This window comes from Apodemus sylvaticus, chromosome 10 (assembly GCF_947179515.1).
Source record: "Apodemus sylvaticus chromosome 10, mApoSyl1.1, whole genome shotgun sequence".
NCBI lineage: Eukaryota > Metazoa > Chordata > Mammalia > Rodentia > Muridae > Apodemus > Apodemus sylvaticus.
The window spans coordinates 80,329,137-80,347,944 of NC_067481.1; the positions used below are offsets into that span (position 1 = coordinate 80,329,137).

Genomic DNA, 18,808 nt, shown 5'->3' on the forward strand with positions numbered 1-18,808 from the left:
ATTTTTCCCTGGGCATGGAACCCTTTCCTGTGGAGAAATTACCAGAATGAAAGCAAAGTGCTATCTTCGGATGTGACCCCTTGTTATTAGAAAACCCAATTGTAAGAATTGTAAAGAAACAGCTAAACAGCTCCTACGGAACTTTTCTTAGTATCCAAGTTCACAGAAGCCTTAGTAGGAACGATCATGCTCCAAAAGGAAGCAGCTCATTTAGAGACAGAACCGCTGAAAATACAAAACATACAAACAAAGGGGTGCATGAAGATATTGGGGAGACCCTACAGTCAGTGAGATCTGGTGAGTCCTGTGATCTTGTACTTCATCTACCTAGACTGACTGACTGACAAGAACATAGGACTCGAAAAAGCAATCCTATGATGATATGGGGTTTTAATATCTTTCATGTAGAAACTTGTAAAATGTAACATCAGCCCTGTCCTCAGATTTGCAAATCAATAAGGAAACACGATAAAGTTTGATCTGGCCAGTGTGGTTGGGGCCTCTGTGTTCTGACTAAGTCAGGACTCACTCTTCTCCGTGACTTTGATTGGGCAAAGGCAAGAACATAATCTATCTAGTGAATAGGAACAGTCAAGTCTGAGGACCAGTGACAGTGGCATCCTTAAGAGATTGGGGTCATCCTTCAATCTGTGTTTAGTCGAACTATTTCCTCCAAAAGGCGGGAGTCTTTATTTGCATCAACTAGACCAGGGTGTTCCTTTATGGTTTTATTTTTCTGGTTTTGCTTAGATTTTTAGAGCCTTTCACATTCCTATATCCAAACTCTCTCCTAAACACTCTGAAAACAGCGTGAGTGCTTTAATTGGGGTTTTATTCTTCAGTTCTGTGATATTTTCTAGTTTCTTTTTAAGGGAAAAATTCCAATGGCATTCCATTAAGAAACAGATTCGTTTGCCAATCCGGAAAGGCAAGCCTCACATCCTGAAGTAGTATGGATGTTAAAGATGAAGTGTGAACTTCTGGGAGTGGGCGGGAGAGGGGCCTGCGCAAGCCCAATGACTTAAGCAGTCGCTTGGATACAGAGAACATATGGGCCCTGAGACCCCTTCTCTACACCTCGACTTGCAAAGAGGGACAAGCACAGAGGTAAACTGAGGTAAGCCCCAGGGGCTGGGAGGCCAGCCATGACTAAAGACCCACCACAAGGACAAGCCCCATGCCAGTGATCACTCAGAAGTTTCCTAGTTAAAACCACGTGCAGTCACTGTAACTATAAATAGCCAAGGACATTTTGTCCTCATTTCTTTCGGTTTTTTCTTTTTCTAACACAAGAAGAGGCTAGATTTCTTCCTAGGATACATTACGAATGGCATCTTCTTGTCAGTCGCCCACAGTTGAAGGCATGAATTCTTTCGTCTCTTCTTGAGGTTCCCACAAATGAACACATCAACACACATTCCTCCAGAATTCCTTCCCTCAGCTTGCAGATCTGCTCTTTTTATCTTTGATCTTAATTCCAGTCTGATACAGCTTTCCCAAGATGTGATTTCTTAAATTGGTAACAATTTTTGCATGGTTTAAAAAAAAAAAAATCTTAAATAATGGTTGGTCAGTCAATCCCTTGGGGTTTTTTTGTCTGTTTTTTTCAGGGGAGGGGTGCTTTGCTTCATTTTGTTTGAGAATTTATATAATGGTCGTGATTTTTAAAAAATTATAATCAGGTGGCTCTAGGGTATATTTTAATGAACACTGATTAGCAATAATTTCTTCTAAATGGGACTCTGATCACAAAAGGGAGCCATCAATGTGCAAGGACATTGTCACCAAAGCGGAAGCCATGACTGACTGCTTCTGCTGCCCCTCACCCCACGAACATTTTCTCTTCCTTCTTCCCTTCTCCTTTTCTCTTTCTTGTTCTTAATAGCAGAGTAAATAAGCAACCAGTGAGGCCTAAATATTTTCAGCCAAAAAACAGAGTCCAAAACTCCTCAGAAAAACATTTGGCCTCTGTGGTTTTGTAATATGTTCCAGAACAGCGGGTCCAGCGGGGAACACTGTGAAAAGCTCCCATCCCCTTGGAATGATGGTGAGGAACGTTACAGTATCAGAAATTTCAATTGGTCCTTTTCCTGAGAGCCCATCATGAGGCTTGTTTAAAAAAAACATAGAAAGAAAAGAAAAGAAAACTTACAGTGCTATCTGGAAGTTCTCATGGGAAAAATGAATGACAAGAAACCCTAGATTTAAAAGAAACAGCTAATCCGCTATTTTGATTGTTCTTCAAAACTTATGCTGAACCAATGAGCCTAATTAAAAACACTTGGCCCACTTCTATAACGCATCATAGCTTCCTCTATGCTTCGTTTGTATACACCACAAAACTCCAGATAGACTTTTTTTTTTCAAGCACTCACTAACAAAGTGCTGACTTGGTTGGGATGGCTGAGCTAATTTCGTGAACTCAGTGTGAAACCTGAGCTAAACAAAATTGTGGTAATTTTCCTTAATTTGTAAAAGTGATTGGAGTGCAAACAAAATTTTCCTCTTGGGTCAATCCTATAATTTTCAATTAACTAAAACTAATCGGCAGGCAGGCACCAACCCTGTATTTTGTTTAAAGGGCTGGGAGGCATTTCCGAGGGTCAAAATATATTAACTTGGTTTTGTTTGTTTGTTTGTTTGTCATTCTGTCTGTCTGTCTAACCCCCCCCTCTCTCTCTGTTGGTGGTAGGTTGGGTTGTCGTTGTGTGAGAGACACAGGGTGACTATGATACATGCTTGGTTTGCTTCATAGTATAAAGTTATAGGGGAAGATGCTTTGAGGTAAAATGTTAGAGCAAAAATGAAACCTGCTCATTTGGATTATGTGGCTTAATTAGGATTCGCTAACAGAACTGCTTCTTCTGTGTTCCAGACCCCTTTGTGTGAAAACAACTTCCCTTCTATACAGAGAAGCCTAGTGGACCCTCAAGAATAATTGGGGGAGGGAAGCTATGACTGGCTCATAGATGGAGCCAGCCAGGTCACGTGAAGCCAAGGGCCAGCGTGGTCCCTGACATCAGCCTACACATCACCTTTGAACATGTAAGCAGCAAAGAGTCTGCCCACCCCCTTCCATAACAGATGCTGAATCCCACAGGATCCCTGGGTGTCTGCTTTGCCTGTTACATATATTTCCACATCCTGCCAGCCCAGATCCTGCCTGATTGGCTGTGCCTAGTAGGAGGAATTTCAGATGCACCAGGTAACCCTAGCTGCTTACCACAAGGCAAGTCTGCGACCCAATGCTGTTGGGGGTGGGGCAGACAACATGCAGCTTACTGGGGCAAAAAGCTCAGACTCAGAATAAACTATGAAAACTACCAAACATGTTTAATTCGAATGCTGTGGCAGGCTAGAAGAAAGCAAAGTTCAACCCTGCTCCATAAAGCAAACTCCACCAGGCTGGCAAATCTACTAGAGTGAGGCCTTGGTCATGTCTAGCCCTGCCCTGCTCTCTATTTCTCTAAGTAGGCAACCTATTCTTTCAACATGCAAAACCATTACAGCTCCATAAGCTTTTTGTAATAAGAATCAAAGCAATTTCTTCGATCTTGTATTTGTTAAAATGGGAGGAAAATCTGTCTTAACAGAAACAAGATTAAACACACACACACACACACACAAACATACACACTCAAGTAAAACATCTCATGAAGTCAACAGAGCTCTGTGGTTCTCGTCTGCAGACCTGCTTACCTGTGTAGATGAATCGGCCTGGGGTCCCTTTGCAGAACTGCTTAGACTTGTAGGACAATGTGACTTCCACCACGCCAGGGATGTGCCGAGGAGGTGTCTGAACCCGGATGGCATGAGGAGTTATCAACTGCAGGAGACACAGAAGGAGGAAGGGTCATTGGAATATGTGAGGGACTCATGTCACAGCTGCCCTACTGCTCTCTATAAACAGAGCTCTAAAACACGTCATTAACCTGTCAGTGGACACAGCCTGGATGGGACCTGTGGAAAAGATGCCGACAGCATTTACAAGTGCTCTGCTTACAGCCACAATAGCATTATCTGGGTTTTCCTTCACAGCAGGCCTTGTACTCCCCTCCACCATCACCCCCCCCCCCCCAGGTTTGGAACGGGAACCTGGCCTAATGAAATGGTTTGTCTCCTACAGGATATCCTTTGGAAAACCTGTTTGCAACAGATGCCCAAATGGGGTGTATGTGGGGGGGGGGGGAGAGCTTTGCCTTGCCTTTCCAGAGGACATGGGCTTGGTGTTTGAACTGAGCTCTTAAACACATGGAGAGCACAGAGGTAGGAAACAGTAGGCCTGGGCATTCTAATTAGCTGCAGAACACATGTATGACATGTCCAGAAGACCATTTGGCACATTAACTACCAGAGGCACAATCAAAGCATTTTAAAAGGGGTGAGTGAAGGACCTGCCTCCCTGAATAGCTTAGGGCTCTAGAAGAACTAAAGTCTCTCCATAAAAGAGAAATGAAGGGTGGGGAGAGGGCTGCTGGGTGGTGGTTAGCCTTCCTCCATGCGGCAGCGCACGCACAGCGAGGGAGCTCATTTCTGCACTCTATTGGCAATCAAATTATACTATAAAGCAGAATTTATTTTTTATTGCTCTTACCTCAGTTTATATAAAGAAAATGTTACCAATGGTCATAAAATGGGCATTATCTAGTTCTTGGAAAAAAATAAAAAGAAGACTATCCCTGGCATTTGACTGCTTGACCTGTGACAGAACTTCATCCTAAAGTATCTCTCTCTGTGAAGTCAGTAATGGCCCAAGCAGCTCAACATAGTGGCATGGGCTGAACAGAATAGTAGTTGGAATATCCTCTATGTGGGCAGTCTCTAATGAGTCAATGCTAGCTTATGTTTATACTGTTGGATGGCAATGTAGAAGGAGGTTTTATTTAAGTGCAAAAAAAAAAAAAAAAAAAAAACCCACTCAGTTGAAGTGCTTTGCCTGAGAATCATGGATGAGGTGAGAAGAAACCAAATCCAGTCCCTGGTTGCCACCAAGAGAAACTGTCTTAGCACCTTGTGACAGGCAGAAGGATGAGAAAGTTGTTCATGCCAAAATCCACAACTAATGTTGCTAAATGTTCCTGGAAACACAGGAGAAAACACTGGGCTAAAGTCATCTTAGAGCTCAGAGATGCTTTATCCTCTTCTCTTGAATACATAGGAAGTCTGAGCTTACTGACTAAAAACTGAGAGCCACAAAGAAATAGTGCACAAGACCATGCCATAAGGGAGCTCTGGAGGCCAAGTCCATTGCCATGGCTGGTATTTTCTGGAAAGCTAAGGGTTTATTCACAAAAAGCACCAATGATATTGCCTTGAAATTTTGTACTAGGCTGGGGAGCTCCTGGACTCTAGAGGACAGCCTACTAAATAGACAGAGTATCAAGCTACCTTTTAAATGCACCCATATGAGCACAGCTTCAGCCCTCATCAGAAATTAATCTTTGTGAAGGGAATGGCGATTTATATGGAAACTCACACTGGTCAAAGTGCTGAGAACAAATCTGTGGAGGAATCAGCTGTGAACGGAACATCTGGATCTCACTGGCCCCTGGAAAGACTCAGGAAAGACCACATCTACCTCTAGCTGAGGAACTAGTGGTGCCTGCTAGTAGAGGAAGAGTCAATATTCCTTATAGATGTGGCCCCTGCTAAGTGGACCATACTTCAGCCAATGGCCCCACCTAAGTATATAGGGTCATCACTAAGCAGACTCGGAAAAAAAAAAAAGGATATGAAGTTGGAACCTCTAGGTGTAGGATGTGGAGTGTCTGAATACAAACACATTGCTTACATGCGTGAAGTTCTCAAGAAATAAATAAAGGAAAAAAGTATTCTATTCACATTGAAATCCTTCCAAAAATGCTTTGAGTGCTGTCTAAATCATGGAAAACATGCAATGCAACTTAACTTTGATAAAGCAATCTTGTTTGAAGTCACCTGTCTTATGTCTTGCTGTAATACATTAAAACACTGAGTGATTGGTGAAGTATGAAGTGCTGTCCCCAAGCCCTGCGATGATTCCACACAGTTAAGCACTTGAAATGACTTCTGTTTTATTCTGGGCCTTGGTCCTCTGACCCTTCTAGTCTGCACTTACCATCTCTAGATATAGAAACATGGAGATCAGGTTTAATACTGCATAGAGAACAAGAGACATACCAGGTTCAGATTCTTCTTTGCCTAACCTTGCTTGGCTATTCTCTGACTTCCCAACCACACGCTCTCTATGCAGTCAACAAAAGCCAGAGTAGTCTGCCTCTTTGTAGGAATTCAGATGATTACAACATTCACGGTATGACTCCTAGAAATCTACTGTGTGCCATCAAGAATTTTCTGCTTATCTTTCTTCCCCTGAACAGTTTTCCAGACCAAGAGAAACTCTTGAATCCACATGTCTATTCTTAAAAGTTACTAAGGAGAGGCAGGAGAGATGGCTCAGGTGTTAACAGTACAGTAGATATTCTTTTTTTTATTTGTTTATTTTATGTATATAAGTATGTTGTTACTCTCTTCAGACATACATGAAGAGAGCACTGGATTCCATTACAGATGGTTCTGAGCCACCATGCAGTTGGTGGGAATTGAACTCAGGACCTCTGGAAGAGAAGTCACTGCTCTTAACAGCTGAGCTATCTCTCCTGTCCCCAGTACTAGGAATTCTTACAGAGGACCTGGATTCAGTTTTCAGTACTCAACACCCATATGAAGGTCATATGTAATTCCATTTCCAGGGGAGCCTATGTTTTTTTTTCTGACCTCCATAGATATACATACATACATGCAGCTAATACACTCATACACGAAAATTTAAAATGAACACATCTAAAAATATGTTACTAAATGAATGTCTTCTATATGAGTCATTCTAAGCATTCCTGAAATAAATTCATGTGTAAATGTGTTCATAATTCTATTAAATGTTTGACTCCAGGAGGCACAATAATCCTTACAGGAGTCCATTCTTCTTAACCTAGTAATAATTAACACATTCCTCAAATAAGTTACTCTCAAAGTGATAACCCAACTGGCTTTGCACTTATATTCCAACAGGAACATGGGTTTCTGTCTATATTGCTTCAATATGGTAAGAAAAAGGAGCACTTCTCAATATTTGTGGCTTCAATAAGAAATGAAGTAAATATTTTAAGGTATTAAAGAGTTGGAGCGATGGCTTAGTGCTTAAAACCACTTGCTGTTCTCTTAGAGAACGAAGTCCTTGGGTAGCCTACAACTGCTTTTAAATCAATTCAGCCCCAGAGGATCTTACACCCTCTTCCTGTCTCTTGGGGTACTGCACACACATGCACACACGTGCATATATACACACATGCATGCAAATGCACATGCACATAAACACACAGTCAAAATAAAAATAAATCTAAAATTAAAAGAGGTTAAGACAGTAATAATAAAAGATCTACACTAAAAGAGTGTTTATTCCTAAACTCTCCACCACTTTAGATGTGATTTATTTATCTTCTTTGTGTATGTGTGTGCTCAGCCCTATGCTTTCACAGGAAGTAATTCTATAAATAAACTACTGTGGGAAAATATTATCAAAATTAAAAGTAGAAGAATGCCAGTTTAGAGTACTATGTATGCCATGTGATTATACAGAAATTCAATGTGTAATACACCAAGGAAAGCTCAAAAGGTAGGCAGTAACATGTTAACAGAAGTAGCCTCTTTGGTTAAGTGTTCTTTGGTGAAGTTCAGTTTCCTCTGACTGTCTCTCTATTTCCTCAAACCCTTCAACAGCAAATATGTATGCACATTACAGTCAAGGGAAACCATGAGGCACTGTGTGAAGACTCATGGACTCTTCATGGCCAGGAGAGGCTACCCAGCCACCAGGAAGCAAGAATGTGGTCCCCTCTGGCTGCCTCTGAGTACTTGTTTCCTTCAGACTCCGATGACAGAACCAGAAGAGCCCTGTGGTGTGGGCCCAAAAGACACAGGCTCATTAGGAACTACGGGTGGCAAAGATGCCTCTGAGAGAGAGACAGATCCAGATGTGGAGGTGGACAAACAGGGCTCCTCATGACAGAAGCAGGGGAGAGAGCAGAGAGGACTGGAGTAGATTGCTGCACAGGTGGAAGCAACAGTCTGTAGAAACCACCTGCAAAATCTGGAAGGCCAGAGGGACGCCTGGGCCTGTGTGTGGTCTCTTGTAGCATCCGAAGGACACTGGGAACAGGACAGCCTAATCCATGAGCAGTTGGAGTATTAAGAAAAACAGGCTATAGAATCCTGGGAGGAAGGCATGTTTTTGGGAGAGCTATCTCCTCTGAGGAACCAACAGCATGTGCTCTCTATAGTTCCCTCATTCTTGGTAAGGAAGGTGATGACCTAAACAATAATGACCTTTCGTGGTCTTCTCACAGTGCGCTCAGCATTAGTCTAAGCTCTTTCAGTGACTTGTGCCGGATAGACTTTAAAGAGCAGGTATGGCTGTTAGCTGGTTCATAGGTAAGGAAAGTGAATTTCAGGAAGGTTAAGAAACTCAACCAATTAGAAGCAGCAAGCTCCCCTGGTTGTCATCATCATGCCACAACTGTCCTCTCTCTCTAGACTTCTTATGGTTTTACAATAATTTCAGACTTTGCTCTCTCTCTCTGCCTTTGAAAACATCAATTGTATCCCTAGTGCCTCCTTTGCCTTCCATGTCTTGGAGCACCAGAAGCACACCACTGCTCTCCCTGTGAAGCTAAGCTGAGAACAATCCCCCCAGCAGAGCTCAGAAGCAACTTCACCACCAGTCTACATGTGTGTCCTCTAGCCTCGGGCTTACAGAAAAGAAAAGCAATGGGAAGTGCTGAGCCATGCGCAAAACGAATGCCAGAACACACACACACACACACACACACACACACACACACGCATGTGTGTCTCTCTCTCACATACACACATACACACACACACACACACACACACACACACGCATGTGTGTGTCTCTCTCTCTCTCTCTCTCTCTCTCACACACACACACACACACACACACACACGCATGTGTGTCTCTCTCTCACATACACACATATACATACATATACACACACACACACACACGCATGTGTCTCTCTCTCACATACACACACACACACACACACACACACGCATGTGTCTCTCTCTCTCTCTCTCTCTCTCTCTCACACACACACACACACACACACACACACGATTTCAAGTTTCCCTCACTAGCTTCACAACCCTGAACTACCTGCCACATTAGAAAATCAAATTTAAAAAAATCAAGTCTATAAAAAGATTCAGTGGAATAGAGAAAAGGGAAGGGGCAGTTTGTTATTGTTCTATGAGAAACTATCACCAATCATCAGGTGGAAAAAAGCCTCTCAGGTAGGATATAGGGCTTTGAATATAGACTCTGGGCTCTGCAATTGTCATAATCTATGCCTCAGTTTACCAATCGAATCATAGGCTATAGGAGCGCGGATCTTCTCTGTGGGAGCTTGGAATAATATTAAATATGTTTTGTGTTTCTGTAGTGCTTCTCCAGGGATGCTAAAGCACATTCTAGATTAATTTTTTAATTTATGTATTAATAATTCTCACAGCATTCTCCCTCCTTCTCAATTAGAATGATAATACCCATCTCTTTGGAGATAGGCAGGGGGTGCTGAGTGATGGACACGGAACAGACACTTAAATAAGGAAGCTGTAACACAACGCGTAATTAAAGCTTTGAGACCAAATCCACCTTAGGAGCTCTAAAGAGATATGAGTGTCAGTAGCCAAAGAAACAAACTTGCCATTTCTTTCTTTCTGGAGCATTCGTCTTTGTTGTAACCAGGAATGACATTTTAAAATATATCTGTATTTCAGGGCCAGAAAGATGGCTCAAGGGGTAAAGGTGCCTGCAGCTAAGTCTGCTGACCAAAGTTCAATTCCCTGGGACTCCCACAAGTTCTCCTCTGACCTACACACACACACACACACACACACACACACACACACACTACTCTAACTTAATTAATTAATTAATTAAAATAAGTAACTGTAAATTGTCTTAATAATAACAGCACAGTTCAGCCTCCACGCGTGCCTCCTGAGCTCATCCATGTATTTTGGGTTGTTCCTACCTAATCCGACTTCTCTCAGGTATTGAGGGAACGAAGGGAGGGTGGGAGGGAAAGAGAGAGAGAGAGAGAGAGAGAGACCACACAGAGGCATCGAGTATCACACAAACATTCTGGTTTTCTTTACTTCTTTCAAGAAACAGTTAAAACCAATGTTTAGCAAAAGAGGGAGGGTCTCATGGACCCCTAAAGATAAACTTGGTAAGGAGACATTTGAAACTCAAGTCTCAGGAGTTAAATCTCATAGGAGGGAGTTAAACCTAGCTTTGGAGTAGCCAGTGATGAGTCTGAATGCCATCTAAAAGTTTTCTCAGTGTAGACACAGATACAGATAGGGACTCGAGGGCCGCAGAGCGTAGCTGTTGTCCGTGTTCCTTGCACAGAACATCAGCTCCATGAAGATATATCCTTGATCTGTTTTGCTGTTACTGGGTTCCTAGGTGACAGTCAGCCAGACCTTGGATTAAGTCAGTTCTCAAACTACTCATCAAACACTGAATGACCAAATAGCAAGGTGCCTTTAAATAACCCTTGCACTCGTAAGCTAAAGCCTGAATAAACTTCTGTGAAAGTGTTCAGAAAAGAAATAATCAGGGCTAGGGGTGTAGCTGACGGGGGGAGCAAGGGTTCAGCATGTCTGAGGGACTGGGTTCAATCCCAGAACCACCAAAAGAAAACAGAAGGAAAAAAACAAAAAGACAATCCCACTCCATTCAAAATTCTTTTTCCTAAAAAATAAATAAATAAATAATCAATAAAAATAAATAAATACAAAAAGCTTTTTACTTGGCCACCACAAACCTCCTGGTATCATCATTAAGCATTCCAAAAGAATCCGCTGCCCGGTTCCTTGGACCAGGAAGTTAACCATGACCCTCAATCAATGTAGTTAATTGTCTCAAAACAGATCAGCCATGAGATCGATTTTCAAAATAACAGATTGGGAAGAAAGGAACTAAAATAAACACGCTGCGCTCCAACTGCCCCTGCTTTTGTGGTTGTATTTATTTATTTCTTTTGTAAGTTGTTGTTTAAATAAACCTCCTCCGGCTCCCTTCCCAGGATGTAGGTCCCAGGCCAGCTGGGCTGCACGGAAAACTGGATTGCATCCTGACAGTCTGGGAGCTGGAGAAGAGAGCTACAGAGCAAAAGTGCAACAGAGGCTCACAGTGCAGCCCACCCTTGGCTCGGAGGAACACAAGGAGCTATATTCAGGTCAGCCCGACTGCGGCTCCTCACTCTAGCATGTGGTCCTGCTTAGAAATTAAAGCCCAAGAAAAAGGAAGGCCGGGTGTATTTCTAGAAAGGGCCAAATACTCGTTCTCAAAGTCCACAGTTTACAGGGAAACTCTGCGTATGGAATGAGGAAAGGGGGGAACAGCCCCACAGTGAAAGGCAAAATACTGACAGGGAACGAATCTCCCTTCCACCAAGAGGAGTCCACAGAGAGGGGTTTCAGGCCCTTCAAAGGTATACAGGATATCAAAGCAGTAAACTATAGAATCATCTAATATGCATGTGATGTAGTTCATATTTGCCTACCATCCACTGGTATTTGCACATATATTCAGTGATGTGTCGTTTTGCAGGCCTCTTCAGAGAGATAAGTAGACTTGAGAGAAAACTGAAGTGGAGCCTCTGTAGATGTGGTGGCCCCACACCAGTTCTGGCTTGAAGTCTTTTGAGGACATATTCTGCGCATCCTGCTGTTTTTAGCTGACTGTATTAAGCCTGGCTGCCAGCTCTTTCTTAGGGACTCAGAGCCAAGCCGCCATGCTCACGCATCGTCATCAATGTGCTACCCAGCAATGCCGTCCTGTGTCTGCTTTTTAAGCTTTTCCGTTTCACCCTGGATACAAGGCTGTCCTTTCCGCTATCACTGAGCCTGTTCCTAATAACCTGGCTCTGGCATGCTGCTTCTGAGCTGCACCTGGGAAAACAATGACATGCCTTCCTTCCCCACCTCCCCCTTGATAAGATTCCATCCTAAAATTCCGTGGAGGTAACATTACTTTGACATTATTTCTCTACATTGTGAGTTTTGATATATTATCAGAAGACTGGGAGATGGCTCAGGGCTCAGATGGACCTGAGTTCAAACCTAGGCTTTGCCAATAAGCACCTGGGAGGTTAGAGGACTTTGGGAAGGCCTCTGTTTCATGTGGGGTACTGGAGTGGGGACCGACTACCTATGAGTAACATAAGTACCCATGTCAGCACCCCACGAAGAGCTACCCTTTCTACTACATAGCCTTCATCATTTCCAGTTGACTTCTGCTAAGATATTTGTGTATGTATTTATCACACTACAACTATATCTGAACATCATGTGTATTAATATGTCGTAGTGATTGAAGCCTCCTCAGATAAAACAATCTCGGAGGAATGGGATGAGTGTACGGAATGAGGGCATTCATTAATGACATTCACCAAACATAACCCCACTGATATTCGGGGCTTTGTGTGAGGCACTATGAGGTGTTGAGCTGGATTTTACAAGGACATCACCTTCAAGGCTCTCGAGAGGGAAGATCCTTCATCTCAACCCTTAAAATATTTCTATCTTTAAAAAAAAAAAAAAGACACTAGCTCATTTAGAAATGATTTCCCATAAAATTACTAGGGCTTGAAAACTGTTCTCCAAGTTTAATGTAACTGATCCGCACAAATAAAACGCATAACTCTGCATCGTGTCTCTTCCATGTAATAGGTAGTTAATACATTAAATCAATATAGACTTTGAAGCACAAATTTAGGAAAATTCAACGACTGTCAATTATGTTAAATTGCACACGTTATCAACTTTGAATTAAAGCAGGGGAGGGGGGAGTGCAAGGGACAAATATAGCAGAGAGAAGTGCAAGAAGTGGGCCAAAAGAGAAACGTATCTGAAGAGACTCTAAGCATCGCTTTCAGAAACCTGTGGTGAACAATCACTCAGCAGATTAGGAGAGAAGCTCAGGTAGACTGTGGGTGCAGATGTGGAAAAGAAGGCGGCCCCGTGGTGGTCTGCATGAACCCCAGAATGAAGACTAGGGGAGAGGAGCCTGGCATGTGTGGTAGGAGGAAGTCTCAGTTCAGACAGAGGAGGGATGCCCCAGAAACCCCAGCACTAACTTGTCCAGAAAAGCAGCCCAGTGCCAGAGAGAGTGAGAGCGAGAGAGAGCGAGAGAGAGCAAGAGAGAGTGAGAGAGAGAGAGAGAGAGAGAGAGAGAGAGAGAGAGAGAGAGAGAGAGAGAGCTCTTTCCCTTCTCACATGCTGCACGCTGTAGTCAGGTGTGGGTCCTCTCTGCCTAAGCACATCATGTTCCTGTGCTTTCTGGATGGAAGTTAAGGGTGTGCACACACTCTTCCTGAACACACCATGAACTTGTTGAAAATGTCAGCTTAAAGTCTTTTTTTCTTTTTCAGTATCACATAATTATCAATAGAGAGGGGGAGATGTCAAGTGACTTGGCCATTAAAGATAAAAGTATAGACTAAAGCACTTTTAAGAATAAAGTGAGCATGGATGTAACCATGTAACTATATTAAAATAGTCATTAGACCATTCCTATCTTTTTTTAATATGCTAGCTCATTTAGAAATGATTCCCTATAAAATTACTTAAGCTTGAAAGTTGTTCTTCAAAGTCCTGAGGAGCTCTTGGCAGCGAGTGGGGGAGGGAGAAACATTGTTGAGAGTTTGGCCCCTGATAGTGTTCTCATGCTCCAGAGGATGGCCCCAGAACCATATGCTTATGGGAAGCACTAACTAAACTTAGTAGGCTATTAAAAAAAGAAAAAACAGATGTGAAGCTGGGAAGAACATGGTAGGGAGTGTAGAAAGAACAGGAACGGGAAGATGAAGGTGGACATATTTCATTGTATGCCTGCATACAATGCATAAGAGTCTTTCAAGTATAAAGAAAAAATTAAAGTCATAATCGAAGCAACAGATTCAGAAAGACCTTAAAATTTTTTGTCCAGCATCTTCTGAGTTCCAATGGGTATATGCTAAAGAAATATAGTTTTGAAGCAAATATATATATATGAGGGAAAATTAGATGGCTATCAGTTGTTTTAAATCTACACATTAAATCAACTTTAAATTCTATCTGTATATTCTTTTGAGTGTTCAATGGGTATATACTAAAGAAAAACAGTATTTGAAGCACAAAAATACATAAGAGGAAATTAGATTGCTATCAATTATTTAAAATCTATACATTAAATCAACTTTAAATTCTATCTGTGTCTTCAGGCCTTAATATATACTGAACAGAAATGAATACAAGTAACCATATACTCATTTTATATATCTTCTACTATGAAATTTCAAGGAGGTGCTGAGATATTGTCTTTCCAATATGCCTTCAGTTCTTTTTTTTTTTTAAATCAGTTGAATTTATTTCATTTACAATGTGCTGTGGGTAGCCACTAGCATGCCAAGATAAAGTGTACCAAGTTGGGAAAGCTTGACACACTCATGAAAATATATTCAAAGCCTATGGGGGAAATTATGAGAAATGAGATATGACTGGAAGCTGAATGGGGGTGAAGCTGGGTTTCAGGGGAGCTGGGATGTAACGTCAGCATGGAGATGCTTGCATGCTCCCAAGACAAGTTGTACTTCCACTCCGGAGACTTCTCCTCCTCTCAAAGTAAAAGGGCTGTATGTTGTGTCTGAGACACATTCCTGAAGGCTTTGTAACTCTCCATGAAGTCCAGTAAAATTCAAGGCTGGACAAAGTGTCCTGGGAACCTTGCTGTGGATTATATACATGTGTCATTGCCCTCCGTCCCTGAAGATCCGTCATCAGGAAGCAAACTCTGCTTTCATGATAGCTGTTCCTCTCTGCTTTGCTTGTCGAGGAGAGCAGACAGTGCAGACAGATAAAAAGCATTACAGTGCTATTAAACCCTCCATTTCCAGGTTGGGCTTTCAAGTTGCAGAATTGCTTCCCAGGTCCTGCAAGCTGCCATTTACCTAATTCCATCCACCCAAAGACCCCCTCTCCCCCACTGGCAGCCTCCTCTGACTTCCTCTCCAGGAACTAGGTTCAAAGGATACCCTTGCTCTGGCTGAAGAGAAGAGCATGCACCCCACTGTGAGGCTAACTGGTTCATATAGCTATAGAGTGTTGGCTTCTCCAGGGTGAGCCAAGGGTACCACCAATCTTTAAATAGAGGTGTCCTACAAATTCACGTGGCATCTAGTGCCAAGTGCACACTGACTAAAACCTGATGCCAAGTATGAGAGAAAGTCTGTTCAAAGCCTTGTAGCATTAAAGAACGATGGCCCCAAACATCCCAGGTCTAATCTGGATAACACTGCAAGTATTTCAGGCGACTTTCCCATGTCTCTCCATCCCCCATCACTCTCACTGTTGAATTTCATAACTTGACTTCATTATCATAAAATCAAAATACACATCACCCATAAATAATATCCTTCCTGTAAAGTGATCCCTAAGAAGAATGGTTCTATAGTTACAGAGGCTTGAGACATGTTGACCTCCTAAGGACTCAGGTATGATGGAGTCTCAACAGTTATCCAAGGATAAGTTAAATGTTTCACTTAACATTGGCCAAAGTTAATGGGGTAAAAAGAATTTCATTCTCTCATCTGGCATGGGGCATCTATTAATATCCCTAGAAGCTGGCATTCCACCTGGTAGATAGCTTGGTATATAGTTCTTGTTTGGAGCAAATATTAGAAGCTGAGGAGAGAAGAGAGAAGGAACAAACTGGAGATGAAGCAATAGGGAGAGTCAATATTGTGGCTAATTAAATTGTTTCTGTGATGTTCTATGAATCATTTTGCAAATAGACATGGTGCCTGTATACTACTGGGTGTGGTCAGAAGAAAAGAGAAGAGACGAGAAAAGAGAAAAGAGAAAAGAGAAAAGAGGAAAAGAGAAAAGAGAAAAGAGAAAAGAGAAAAGAGAAAAGAGAAAAGAGAAAAGAGAGAAGAGAAGAGAAGAGAAGAGAAGAGAAGAGAAGAGAAGAGAAGAGAAGAGAAGAGAAGAGAAGAGAAAAGAAAAGAAAAGAAAAGAAAAGAAAAGAAAAGAAAAGAAAGGTCCATTCTGCCCGAATCTCTGTCTACCTCTGGCTCTAGTGGGGTTGTTCTGGGGAGAATGCTCTAGAGAAAAGAAACTGTTCTATAACTGGCTTTTAAAAAGATGCACTGTAGAATCTTCCTTTCCAAATGGGGAAGCTGAGGCCCAGTCACCAACACTGAATAAATCCCTATTTTCTGAACAATAAGACTAGAGTTACTGCCCAGTTTTGACTCTTTTTGCACATGACTAACCCCTATAAATCTACAACCATTGCTTGGAATATAGTCTGTCACATCCCCAACCCCCACTCCCACCCTCACCTCCACCCCTGCCCACCAATCCCAAGGTTGCACTCTAAACAAAACAAACAAAATAAGCCAATTAAATACCTAGAGTACATCCTCCTTGATAATTTTGTGATTAAATAAAAGGATCGTGACAGCCTAAAATATCTACCACAGAACCAGCCAAACATAACTGCAACTTGATTGGTTTTCTGAGCCATCTCCTTCTGACGCCTCTATTCCCTCTGTCTTCTAGAACCTTGCCATGAATTGCAAGCCACAAATTTAATACTAGATTATATAAATGTTATGCAACTCTCTAATTTGTTTCATGGGAGCAAGTTGTCTTTCCAAGTAAAACACCAGATCCCACAAAGCCTGACTTTAATTGCCTGTGGTACCTCTCCCAGTGTTAGACAACCGGCAGGCAAGCCAACTGCTACTCATTGTTTCAAAACTGAAGGAATTCTGAAGAGATACTGAAACGGACTATGATCTGTAGAGAACAGTAGCACAGGCCCCTCCCTGTTCCACAGCCTTGTGAGTGGTAGAGCGAAAGCAGCAAGCCCATTTCTGGTCAAGTTACAAACAAAAAGACTCACCCCCACATTCAACATGAGCTCTCATCAACCCAGGTGGTTTCCCTGGATTTATACATAAAACACTACAATGCATTTTCTTCTAAGTAATTGGGAGTGGGGAAGAAGACCTTAAGAATATTAGTAAAATAACTGAGTAAAAGGGAGGATAGGGAAAAGGGCAAGAAACAACAAAAGATAAAAGAACAAAAGGTTGGTAAATGTAATCAGGAGAATCCTGTGAGGGTGAGCGCACATGGGAGGCACCCATAGAGTGCCACCTTTCCCTCTCCCAACCCTCAAGGGACAGCAGGGAGCCAAGCTAAACTACTCATTTGCAAAAGATGATGTGGTTGGGGGAAGAGCACAGCTGAGGGTAAATTACACTGGTCCTATTTTCTCTGCCTCTTTTTTTTTTTTTTAATTCTTCAGCTAAAAAAAGACTGTGCATAATAGCATCAACTGCTAATCTGCATCACTATCTGCTGGTCCTGGCTCGCCTCACCCTCAACCCCCTTTTTTGGCTCCATCCAGGCTATGGAGTCCAGGAGTGGGGGGGAATGAAGAAAAAGATTAAAAACAAATTCTACTTCAGATGATATGTACAGGATTTTAGAGATGGAGTGCCCACCAATCATATGGTTAGGAATTAAGACACTGGATAAACAGGGGCCCAGTTCAAGAGAAGAAGCCCAAGCTGATTAATTGTCTTGGCCCCTGGCTACAGCATGTATCCTTTCTTTCAAAACGATAAATTAATGAAGTTATGACTCCAAACAAAACACACACAGCCAGAAAGCAAAGGGTCTCCCTCTTAGCTCTCTGAGAGTGTATGTGTCACTTTAATAAGACTGGCAAAGGTGACAGTACTGATTAGAGACATCCCTGGTAAAGGGCAGTGCTAGAAAAATGGGGGTGAACGCAACTCTTGGGAGATTAGATCTTCAGATGGGGACCATGGTCCAGGCTAAAGCAGAAATCATTTTGAGGTTGACCTCCTCAAGTGAACCTAAGAGTTCGACTCCCTTCCTTAGCACTGGAAAACTTAGTGGCAGACCAACTTCCCAGCTTCCCTAGCTCCAGCTCCTGTCCCTGAAAGAGAAGGGCAGAGTGTGCAACTGCCCCCAAGCTTGCGCGACAGCCATCACAAACACCGGGCATGCTACCTGGCTGGCAGTAGGGACTCAAAGAATGTCAGCCACTTAGAGCGAGTTTTCCTAGAGCTTTTCTCATAGATACCAGATCTTACACTATTGAGCTCTGAGCCTATCCAACCCAAGCCTTGACAAGAATAGCTTTGAACTTGACTGATAATTTATTTTGCTCCATCGAAAACAAAAGATAGACACAATCATTTCATGTGTGCTTCTTTAACTTCTGTTTAAGTTTTATGACTAACTGCCATCATCGCCTCCACCCTGGCTCTCACTAGGACTCTCTGCTCTGGTATCACTTGGCTTATTCTGTACATTTCCCCCCATTTCCACTGTCTGTTATTGCTTGCTTGCGCCGATTATATTTGTTCTTGGTAGTAGGACATCTACTTCTTGAAGATTATTCTGTATGGACCAGATTTGATGTCTTGAACTACCTGGCTGTGTGACCTTGTTAATTCTAAAAGGATATCTGCTAAATCCTCTTATAAATTGCAATATGAGTTTTTACTAAGACAGAACTCCTAATTTAAGACATAGCTCCCTAGGATACTTCAAAGGAGAAGAGCAAAGAACCAGCAGATGCCCCAGTGCTGTCCTCCTGGATGCTGCCTTGCCTGAGCAATGTGAAGCAGGGCTCAGATACCCACATGAC

At 42.4% G+C, this 18,808-nt stretch overlaps 1 protein-coding gene across 8 annotated transcripts in view; it reads right to left on the reverse strand.

The window, feature by feature from the left end:
- Ebf1 (EBF transcription factor 1) overlaps positions 1-18,808 on the reverse strand; it is a 388,236-nt gene that overhangs the window by 78,567 nt on the left and 290,861 nt on the right. For all 8 annotated transcript variants that reach the window (XM_052196588.1, XM_052196587.1, XM_052196585.1 and 5 more), the window contains one exon: positions 3,700-3,826. In XM_052196588.1, the coding sequence (XP_052052548.1) occupies positions 3,700-3,826 (127 nt within the window). The remainder of the gene's footprint in view (positions 1-3,699; positions 3,827-18,808) is intronic.